General features: G+C 42.9%; 1 protein-coding gene across 1 annotated transcript; it reads right to left on the reverse strand.

Annotated features, from left to right (window-relative positions):
* Window positions 1-1510: 1510 nt before the first annotated feature.
* On the reverse strand, window positions 1511-11272 carry GPX7 (glutathione peroxidase 7). Its single transcript, XM_028733474.2, has 3 exons — window positions 11015-11272; window positions 5194-5455; window positions 1511-3361 (listed from the first exon to the last, which is right to left on the reverse strand). Exons 1-3 carry the CDS (start codon window positions 11255-11257, stop codon window positions 3198-3200), a joined length of 669 nt encoding a protein of 222 aa, XP_028589307.1. The 5' UTR covers window positions 11258-11272; the 3' UTR covers window positions 1511-3197.
* Window positions 11273-11860: the final 588 nt, after the last annotated feature.

Raw genomic sequence — 11860 nt, forward strand, 5'->3', positions numbered from 1 at the left:
GTAAGTTGCCCACAACTCACTTCCATAACGCAGCGTGCTCAACATACAGACCTGGTTGACTTTCATCTTGTTATTGGACATTAGGAATACCTTATAAATAAAAATCTATTGTATTTGAAGGTGAGAAGGTTAATGAACCCCTGATGTTGTAGGTGACGCCATTAGGTCCTGTAAGAGTTGGCATGGTGAGTTAGCAGCTGGGTCTGCCACAGGGTCCTTGTGTCTGTCTCTCTGTTACATAGCCTGTAGTTGCTGGCATGAAGTGGACTGAAGTAGCTGCCTCAGGCGGCAGAATCCCATGAGCCAGTACTCCCATGGACACCCAGCCCTGCTGCTGCCAGGGAAGCTGTGGCAGCTTCCGGTGAGATATTGCATGATCTCATAGAACTCTTGTGAGAGCTCCCTAAGATCTCACCGGAAGCTGCTGCTGCACGCCCCCCCCCCATGAGATGGTGAGGCAGGGCTGAAGTGGAGGGGGGGCGGCATCCTTACCGTTTTGCCTCAGGTGGCAAAACAGGCTAGGGTGCTACTGGTTGCCTGTGAGCAGCACTTTTTAAGTTGGGGGAGCTGTCTGTAAGCAAGTCAGGTCAGCCATTCAGAGTCTGTGTGAGGGATGTATCACCATCCAGATTAGGCTATGAGATGAGAGCCAGTGTGGTGTAGTGGTTAAGAGCAGTAGACTTGTAATCTGGTGAACCAGGTTCGCTTCCCCGCTCCTCCACATGCAGCTGCTTGGGCTAGTCACACTTCTCTGAAGTCTCTCAGCCCCACTCACCTCACAGAGTGTTTGTTGTGGGGGAGGAAGGAAAAGGAGATTGTTAGCCGCTTTGAGACTCCTTAGGGTAGTGATAAAGCGGGATATCAAATCCAAACTCTTCTTCTTCTATAAATCACAGGTGATACATTTGAGTGGTTTTAACTGTAAGTAACATATGCCGTGACAACACACCTGAGCTACATTGCCATTTTCTACTGATCATTGTGTAAGATTTGGTGTTTGGGGCTTTGGGAACACAGGTGTAAAGCTCCCTTCCTAGAGATGGGCTCCTGGGAAACAGAGCTCAGAGATGCCCCCTACAGGTTGACAGACTAGGGTGTTGCAGGAGGATCATCCCGCTTGGTGGGAACCTATTGTATGTCTTTTATTTTGAGAGGGGGGCTTATTCAAAAGGGTAAAATTGTAAAATAGCAGGGTCCACTGACAAAGGGTTCCTGACAAGTAATTCAGTTATAGAAGAGAGTAGGCAGGTTGCAAATTTGTCTTTCACCAATTTGGGTGCCCTCTATAATATTTTGTGGAGGGAGTAAGGGAGGAGTGTCCAAAGTATTAATCAGCAGGATCAATGAATAATGGTCACTTTCAACTCTGTTACTAGGCAACAAGTTATTATGGGCCAAGCTATTATGAAAAAACTTGGTCCCTCTCTTCAAGGTGCTTGATTCTTTTAAGATTCTAATGGATCACATTCAAGCAAACTGTGTGTAATGTATGGAAGTTCGCAAACATCTGTTAAAATGATGTAGGAATCTCCTTTTATTCTGGTTCAGTCAACAAAAATTCTCCATTCCTTTCACCAGTGGTTATAAACTGACATACAGTATGTACTTCCTTTTCTGAGTCAAGTCACTAAATTCCAACAACATGAATTACAACTGAAGGAAATCTATGGATGCTTCCAGAGAACAACAAAAATATTTTTAAAGCCCTATGTGAGCTCTAATTCACTGTTTGAGCATTACCTATTTTGTATCCCATGGGAAGCCAGTTTGGAGGCTTCCAGATGTTGTGAACTTCAATTCCCCTCAGTCACAGTTAGCATGACTAATGGTGAGGGACGAGGCAAGCTGTAGGCCTCAACATTCAGATGCCACCAGGTTGGTTACCTGTTCTATGTGAAGGGGAAGCAGCTCTTTCAGTGGCACCTACCCATCCCATGCTGAATCTGGAGAAACTTGGTGAAACTCACAACCCTTTCTAAGACTCCCTGTGTAAGTGGGGTGAAAGCCTTAAGTTGTTCTCTGATGTAGGTGTGCACAGCTGAGAAAGCTTTTCGAACATCTGCAAAGTTTCTGTTTCACCAGGCTTATCAAGGCAAGAGGCAAAGATGATTGAAATCTTTTGTCAGTTTCAGTAATGATTTTTTTAAGGGTAGATGCCTCTGGAAATTGAGAGGGCCAGAAAGGTAGGAAACCAAAAACACATGCCATCAAGAACATCACCAACCACACCTCTGCTCTAACAATGCTAAATTTCAGTTCACACCTAAGAGGACTTTGCGGCAATTGAAAGGAAGTTGCTTATTATTATTATTTTTTTAAATCACAATAAATCAGCACATGCAAAATGCTGAATGACAACAGACAGAACACAGGAATGCAACAGTTTGGGATTAATGGGTCCAAATGTTTCCTTCCATTCACAAAAATAATAATAATTTGCAGGAAAAATCTCATTTTCATTGAATAGAACTACAGTCACAGGATTCTTAGATCCATCCTAGTGTATGGATTCTCAGGGATAAAGGAATGTGACTGGTGTGAGTGCAAGCAAATACAGATAGTGTCAATGTGCTCTTGTTTCTCAGCATAAAAACTGCATCTTAAAACCACACACAGGTTAAGATCTATTATACCTGTTCTGGGTTGCATTTCATAATTGCCCTTGATGAACAATAATAATAATAATAATTTATTATTTGTACCCCGCCCATCTGGCTGGGTTTCCCCAGCCACTCTGGGCGGCTTCCATAAAAACCAAAGATACAATAAAATATCACAGATTAAAAACTTCCCTGAACAAGTTCATGATAGGGTAGCTATTAGTAATATTTCTCTAGGAAATCCTAGAGTGCTGAGGTTATTTGCCTACAGAGAGATCCAAATCTGTTCTTCACCTCACCACAATCAATAAGTGACAAGTGACTTGAAATGGGAAATAAACCCCAGACCTTTGGTGTGTTTCCCCTGAGAAGAGAACCAGTTCCTTCTGGGTTGAATAATGGATTGAATGCAAGACCAAAAAATAAAATACAGTATTGTACTTGGAGGATGGAGGTAACTCATGTTGATGGAATTCATATTGACAATTTTTTAAAATTACATTTTCTTTTAGGAATGAGAAGAGTGAAAATAGTGGTCCAAATTATAATCAGAGGTTCAAGAATTAGTGGGGTGTGTGGGTGTGGGTATGGGTGTAATCACAGTTCATCTTTTTTCTTCAGGATGATATTCCTCACAAGTTCAGTGATGTGAGGTTTTATTTCCTCAATAGTGACAGTAGAGTCCCAAGCCTTGACCGTTTTCCCATTTGGATCTACAAGGTATTTCCAGAAATTCCAGGTTGGCTCCTCACCAGTGGAATCTACATAGGAAGGGGAAATGACATATAATTTGATTATTATTCAGTTATAAAGAAAAAAGATACTAAAGATGGATTTGATTGTCAAAATCAATGCAGAAGTTAAGCAAAACAAAAATATAGGCTAAGCAAAATCTTTGGAAAAACTATGGGCACACCACACATTTAAAGAACATCCAATCTACTTTCTTATTATTATTATGTATACTGCTCTATACCCGTAGGTCACAGGGCAGTTCACAACATAAAATTACTATATATGTAAAAAAACAAAATAAATACATAAAAATAAGAGCAAAAACAAATCAATAATCCCCTCTTCCACAAACACATTTAAAAGGGCATCGTGTCAATCAGCCAAAGGCATGGTTAAAGAGGAATGTCTTCACCTGGCAGATGATGGTATATGGTGCCAGCTGAACCTCCCTAGAGAGAGCATTCCACAAATGGGGAGCTGTTGCAGAAAAGGCCCTTTCTTGTGTTGCCACCCTCTGGACTTCTCGTGGAGGAGGCACATGAAGAAGGGCCCCAGAATATGATTTCAGGGTCCAGGTAGATTTATATGGTGAGAGGCGGTCCTTAAGGTATTGTGGTTGTGAGCCATTTAAGGCTTTCTAGGTCAAAACCAGCACTTTGAATTAGCCCTGGAAACTAATTGGCAGCCAGTGCAGTTGAGCCAAGATCAGTGTAATATGATCAAACTGTCTTGCCCCTGTGAGGATGTGATTTAAATCACATGGCTTCCAAAGCACATGATCCAACATCTTCAACAAACAATAGTTCCCAGGATTATTTGAGGGAAATCATGGATATGTATTAAATGTATGGTGTTGATCTGCTATAAGGGCTTATCCACCCTTCCTCTTGTATTGCTGCTTTCCCTCAGAGAAAACCTTGTGGGACACGATGCTGAGGTTTAGTATTTTTATCCTTAATGCCCAAAACTTTATTTTCATTGACTGCTTCTGCGAATAATCAGGAGCTGGAGCATGCAAACCCTTTCTCTGGGTACAAGCTATCAGCCTTCTTCTAGGGAATCTCTGGATTTCTCTCATCCTGCTTTCTGTTGAGCTGAAGAGATCACTTAGCAATTCTTTCAGTCATTCTGCTTCTGGTAGAAGGCTAGAGGCAGGATGAGTTTCCTCATCTTATAATTCTCATTTTTGTAGGGGCGCTTTCAGACTGTCGCTATTCTTGGGTGAGATTCAGTCACATACCAACCAATCCAGGTTGCTCAGTTATAGTTGATTGGGAAGTCCTGTGCAATAAATCCACTTCCCCAAATGACTGGACTTTTTTGCAATAAGGAAAGTGATGGGGAAAGTGTGGGATGCACTGTTGTCTAACCTCCCTGTAAATAAATCTGGATAAATGTTCAATAAACAGTTGTTCATCCGGACACAGTCCAGGAGGCATAAGCTCCAACTGTTGCTTACATTCAAAAGACTGCACAAACGATATCTGGAAAAGTTTAAGTGGAACCTGTAGAGGAGGCACACATCTGTGATTTGAATGTTTTTGTACTACTTTGATTTGAAAGACAAGGCAACTAAACCTCAACTGAATTCCTGTCATTCCTATTGAGTTCCTGGGAGATAGAAAAAAAGAGGATAGAACATAATCACAACAGATGCTCTAGAAAGAGATTGCCTTTTCACCATTTAACCTTGACTGAATTGAAGAACTAGCCCTTACACCTTGCTGAATATTGCCAACCTCCCTGCCGCTCCCCCCCCCCCATCTGAAATGGCACCGCTTGCTATCATAAATCATCTATGACTTTGGGGGCAAAACAGATTCAATGTCAGCCGCTTTAGAATGCCTGCTGTACTCACCAATTAAATATTTGAAGGCTGGATTTGCCCCGGTGCCCTTGACTGCTATCTTGCTGAACATGGGAAAGGTGACTCCATATGTTTTCCTGGCAAAACTCTCAATTTCTTTGTTGGTGCCTGGTTCTTGAAGTCCAAATTGATTACAAGGGAATGCCAGCACGTTAAAATGATATGAGCCAAGTTCTCTCTGCAGCTGTTGAAGGGCTTTGTAGTGGCTGTCTGTATAGCCACACTCACTTGCAACATTGACAACTAAGGCTACCTAAAGGGAAAATAACAATGAGAAGGAGACATATTATTTCCTTCATTTATTAGATAGATAGCTGGACAGATGATAGATATAGATCCCTGCATTTAAAAAAAAACCCAGGGCAATTCATAGCACTATAAATACATCCTCACTAAAATTCAAACATTAAAATACAGCAACCAATATTTGCAACAATGCCCACAGTAAGCCAGACCTAGCTACAGACTTGGCATTAATGACCAGATAATGCCCAGATAAACAAATGAACCTTCAGCAGGCATTGAAAACTCATCCCTGTTGCTGCTTGCTTTGCTTCAGAGGGGAGGTGATTCCATAAGCTGGGTGCCACAACAGATAAGGCCCTCTCCCAGATTGCTGCAATATTGATTTCAGCAGGAGAGCCTCTGCAGATCTCAGTGAACAGGTAGGTCCTTCACACAACCTGGCCTTGGCCTCCATGAATTTCTTTAATCCTCTTTTAAAGCCATCTGAGTTGGTGGCTATGGCAACCTCTTGTAGGAACGAATTTCATAGTCTGATTACGTGCTGCATAAAGAAGTGCTTTTTGTTTGTCCTACAACATTCAGCTTCATTCAGTGTCCACAAGTTATAGTGTTAAGAGAGAGGAAGATAAACCTTTGTTGATCCACGTTCTCCACGTTGTGCATAATTTTATAAATATCTGCCATGCCACTTCTTGTTTTCCTTTTTTTAAACTAAAAACTCCAAAATGCTGCAAGCTTTCTTCACAGGGGGCTCATTCTATTCCCTTGGTATTTTGCTTGTCCTTTTCTGAACCTTTTCAAACTCTATGATATCCTTTTTAAGGTGAGGTGGCCAAAACTGTACACAGTATTCCAAACACAGTTGCACCATAGATTTATAGAACAGCATTACGATACCAGCAGTTTATTTTTAATTTCTTTCCTAATGATCCCCAGCAGAGAATTAGCCTTTTTCACAGCTACCACACACTGGGTCAACATCTTCACTGAGCTATCTACAACAACCCCAGAGAGGTCACTCAGTACAGTGGTACCTTAGGTTAAGTACTTAAATCGTTCCAGAGGTCCGTACTTAACCTGAAACTGTTCTTAACCTGAGGTACCACTTTAGCTAATGGGGCCTCCTGCTGCTGTCACGCCGCCAGAGCACGATTTCTGGTCTCATCCTGAAGCAAAGTTCTTAACCTGAAACACTTTCTGGATTAGCAGAGTCTGTAACCTGAAGCGTATGTAACCCGAGGTACCACTGTAATGATTTTGTTGACTGTCTGATACATATTGTTATACTACGGCAACAACTAGAACCCCAGCCCTATCTGCAGAAAATTCCCTATAGAGCATTCAGAAATTCCATGGATTCCATACATCTCTGAGGGCAGACCATTCTGATGGGTCCCTACCCCTGTAGGAGAATACACCTGCCCTGGGACCAAACCTCACCAGGAAATGGTCTGAGAAGGATAACGGAATTTCTCCAGCCCTCCTTTTCCAGACCTATCTCTTTCATCTCCTGGGGCAAGAGTTTTATTGAAGACATGCCCTGCTCTATGCATCAGGTCAATGACAAATAGAGACAGTTTCATGGTTGTTATGGAGTCCCAAGCAGGCCCACTTAAGGCAGCCTTGGCACAAATGTATGAGTTAATTAGCAGTAATGTAGTTGCACATTTTGAAGTGCAGGTCATCATGACACAGATTTCCCTCTATTTTCAATGTTCTGAAGAGGAAGGCATTAGCAGACTTAGGAATTGCCACATTTTTCTGAAGTATAAAATATATTTGGGGGGGGGAGAAAAAAAACTAAAATAGACCAAAAAGTATCCTCAGTGGACATGGAATGATGGCTGACTATTGGCATGGGAGAACAGAAAACTGGATGAAGATTCATGAACTGGACTGACTGGAGTACTCAGCAGTGCAAATTCTTGTTGCAGGACTCATGTGTATGCGTGTGCGCACACATGTGTGCAAGTAACATTCTTGTGTGTGTGTGTGTCTCTCTCTCACACACACTTATTTTCTCGTTCAGGCGACCAACGTGACATTGATAAATGTACTATTTACAATGAGATGTAGTTTCATCTCTGAAGCTAAGCAAATCTAGATCTGAACAACAGCTGAATTGAGAACTTCCTGAGAGTCCCATGTATGCAGATATCAGGTTCTTGGAGAGATCCACCTAGATACTTCGCTCCTTCATTGCCCCCCTGGTGGTCCCCCCCGGTGCCACCCTTGTTGTGACCCATGACTTCTTTGCAATAACTGCTTTTTACTCTCAGTGTGGTGCAATTTATTTATCTGCATGATATCAGGCCTCTTTGTTCTCTTTTAAAACTCACAAAAAATTCCAGAGCTTCTGTCTTTTCAGCCTAGCTTTGCTATCCCCAGACTGGGAGCATCTCTTCACAAAGGGCAGAGGGAGGGGACCTGTGGCCCTGCACATGTTGGACTCCAATTCCCGTAAGCCTAATCAATAGAGTCAATGGCTGGAGATGATGCGAGGGGACATCCATAGGGCTACAGGTTCCACATCCATCACAGAGTTAGTTAGGAATAGCCTGCCAATATGAAGCCTTCTATAGTTGTGGCTACTGGCATTTATATCCCAACTTTCCTCCAAGGACAGGCATAGGCAAACTCCGGCCCTCCAGATGTTTGGATTACAATTCTCATCACCCCAGCTGACAGGACCAGTGGTCAGGAATGCTGGGAATTGTAGTCCCAAAAATTTGGAGGGTCGGAGTTTGCCTATGCCTGTCCATGGAGCTCAAGGTAGCGTACTACATGGTTTTCTTCTTCCATGTTTTATCCTCATAACAACTCTGTGAGGTAGGCTGAGAGACTGTGATTGGCCCTGTGAGCTTCATGGGAGAGTGGGTATTTGAACCCTGGTCTACCAAGGGCCTAGTCCAACACTCAAACCACTACACCACACTGGCTCTAGGCTTGTCAGTGAAGTCTGTGTCCAGATGGCCACAATATATCATAACTTTCTAGGATCTGGGTACGGCCGACTACAATGCTGGACTAGGAGCATGAGAATGTTTTGTCTGGACATGCTCGTAAGGCCAGTGTGAACGCATAAACACTCTTGAGCCAGAAACAGGACTGACTTTGTCAACACTGCATTTAAAAAACCCTCCCAGGTATTTTCAATAGTTTTTCTATAACAAGCTCTCTTGTGCATTTGCTTCCTTGGGTTGTGGGGGGGCGGGGGGATAAGGGATATATATATAGTTTCTGAACACATTGTGGGCAGTGTCTGAATGCAAGTGTGGGAGTGAGTTTTGCAGAAGTGCAATGTCCTATGCAAAGCACTCTGTTTCTAGATGATACATTTCCAGTTCAAATTAGTAGTGTCTTTGTTATGCTGAACAATAATAATAATAATAATAATTTATTATTTATACCCCGCCCATCTGGCTGGGCCTCCCCAGCCACTCTGGGCGGCTTCCAAAAGAATATTAAAATACTATAATACATCAAACATTAAAAGCTTCCCGAAACAGGGCTGCCTTCAGATGTCTTCTAAAAGCCTGGTAGTTGTTCTCTTTGACATCTGGTGGGAGGGTGTTCCACAGGGAAGGTGCGACTACCCAGAAGGCCCTCTGCCTGGTTCCCTGTAACTTGGCTTCTTGCAGTGAGGGAACCGCCAGAAGGCCCTCGGTGCTGGACCTCAGTGTCCGGGTAGAACGATGGGGGTGGAGACACTCCTTCAGATATACTGGACCAAGGCCGTTTAGGGCTTTAAAGGTCAGCACCAACACTTTGAATTGTGCTGTATATACAATGTACTGTATATACATCCAGGGCAGAAAGGGAAATCCCAAGTTTTTCTCTGTGAGATGGATTGATTCTGTCCCTTAGAGCTCAGAGTCTCAGAGCCCTAGGAGTTAGAGGGAGTTTCCAGTGGGATCATTCTTTGCAGTATCCATAATTTCCAGCATTAGTTTGTCCATTTAATTGAAAATTACCCATTTAGAGGAAAATCGGGTAATTTAAAAAAAACCTGTCACCAACAATCAATTTGTGATACCTCAGCAACCAAGATGCAAGATTAAATCCGTCTGGAAGCATCCTAAATTCAGGACATAATGGACCTTTTCTAGCTTCTGACAGCAGGTAAGAGCAAAAGCAATTACCGGTATCTGCTGATATACCGGTACTTACAATATCAAAATTACTGTGAATCAAGTTTGCCATCTAGTGTCCACTGCAAGCACCTCACACTTTGCTCTTTCAGAAATGTCCAAGGGTGTGTGGGTGAAGAAAATAGGGAGCAATAGCTATGTGAGGATGAAACTAAAGCAATCAATTTGTATGTAGTACCAGTTGTTTATACCCAGAAAAGGGAAGAATTATACCTAAATACAATAGTTCAAGTTGTCAGAACATTGATGACCATATGTTCTGACCACCTAAACTGTTTCAGCATAGACAGAGGTGGGAAAGAGGGAAGTCTGGAGGAAATGATTTAGCTAACCTAGTCTAGTGCTCTTCAGATGTTTTGGACCACAATTCCCATCATCCCTAGCCAACAGAGCCTGACTGTGGTTGATAGGAGTTGTTCAAACCATCTGGAGGGCACCAGGTTGGCAAAGGCTGAACTACACCCTGCAGTCTTGGAGAGTGTTAGAAAAGGGGTTTTTTTAAGTATTGCAGAAAAAGATAGGCTTTTCAGCTTCCATTGCAGTTTTTTTAAAAAATATATATATAGAGATGCAAATATACATTACTGCTTATGTTAAGCAGCACATTTCAAGAATATGAATTTAAGGGTTGAATCATACTCAGAGTAGCCCCACCTAAATGAATGGGCATGACTAACTTAGCGTCATTAATTTCAGCGGGTTTATTCTGAGTAGAACCTAGTTCAGACCTTTAGAAAAAGAACATATATAGCATCTTTAATATCTGTAACAGATAAATTAAGTGCCTCTTCTTCAAGTAACCCTCCGCATCACATAACACCAATGTTAAAATTTAAAAGAGCAGCGGTAGTTTGACAGGGTTATAAAATGTCAAATTAGATGTTTCCTGTTGAATCCCTCTGTAGCGCTGGGCCTCTCCCGCCCACCGTTTTTTTCTCCCACCCAGTTAAACAAAATGAAGTTTTCTTAAGAAGGCAGCGAACATATTGCAATGACAATCTGTACATATTTTTAGAAGAGAGGAGGGAAACCCGCATGGATCCCGATGATGGTGCTTCAACAAGTGGCATCGCCAGAAAATAACGTAGGCGCTGCGATTCCGAGTGAATGAAAGGCGTCTTGCCTGCCTGCCACGTATACGCGGAATACTCTGGGGGGAAGGAACATCTCATGCAAGAACAAGCAGAAAAGGGACCTGACTGCAGCAAACTTCTGGTGCTTTAATAGAGATTATAGCAGAGCCGTGGGCGCCAATCCGCAGGCAACGCGCCCCAAACGAGACCGTTCCCAAACCGGTCAGGCCAGTTAAAAGATGCATTATCTCCCCCCGCACCGTCCGTCATGCAGGCATGCCGATGTGACTCGCTGGTTAGCTGGGGCAGCAGCAGCAGAGGCAGCTCTCCTTGCAAACTTACCGAGCCTCTGTATTTGTCCAGGGAAACTAGCTTGCCCCTGATGTTCACCACTTTATAGGAGTAAAAACTGTCCTCTTTCGGTTCGGTGGCGGAAAATGCTAAGAAGAGCAACGCTCCTATGACGATCAGCATGGCTAAGGGGATAAGAAAAACTTTGGGGAAGGAGGGATCCGCTTTGTGCTCTACACTGCCCTCAGGGTCTAACATACTGCACACAAGCCCGGCACTGACGTCCTCCACCATCGCAAAGCACAGCCGGAAAGAAGCGTCGCCTGCTGCAAAAAGAAATTGCAACAGTTTTTTTCTATTTCCGTGTAAAAGCAATCCACATCTTCTCTCTCTCTCTCCCTCTTTTTTTCCCCCCAAGGGAATCTCCTAAACAGTTTATTAGTGATCTCGCCTATCAAATGCCTGATCTGAGATTTGCAGTTCACGCTTTTCGTTTGACAAAGGGCTCTAAGGCTAATAGTCTCTTTTCAGACTAAAAAAAAGCCCCAAAACTCCAGGCTAGTAATCTTTCTGGCCTTGTATACAAGACTGATACAATCTCTACACATAAATCCAATAAACCAAAGATGCATTTTAAGTGAACCATAAAATACCAAGCTAGAGAAAAAAGCTGTCATCATTATCCAGTTTGAGATATATATTTGAAAGTTGCTTTGACTATGACTGATGATTGGGGTGACCAGGAAGCACAGGTGTCTCTTGCTTCCGCCCCATGAGGCCACTACATCCAGCAGTGAAGAAGCCCTTTAGCACCACCGAGGGCATGGGGGTAGCCAGGGGGTGCAGGGAGGGGCAGATGCCCCCCTAAATCAAGTAAATAAGTAAAAATACCTAACT

This window comes from Podarcis muralis, chromosome 5, assembly GCF_964188315.1.
Source record: "Podarcis muralis chromosome 5, rPodMur119.hap1.1, whole genome shotgun sequence".
NCBI lineage: Eukaryota > Metazoa > Chordata > Lepidosauria > Squamata > Lacertidae > Podarcis > Podarcis muralis.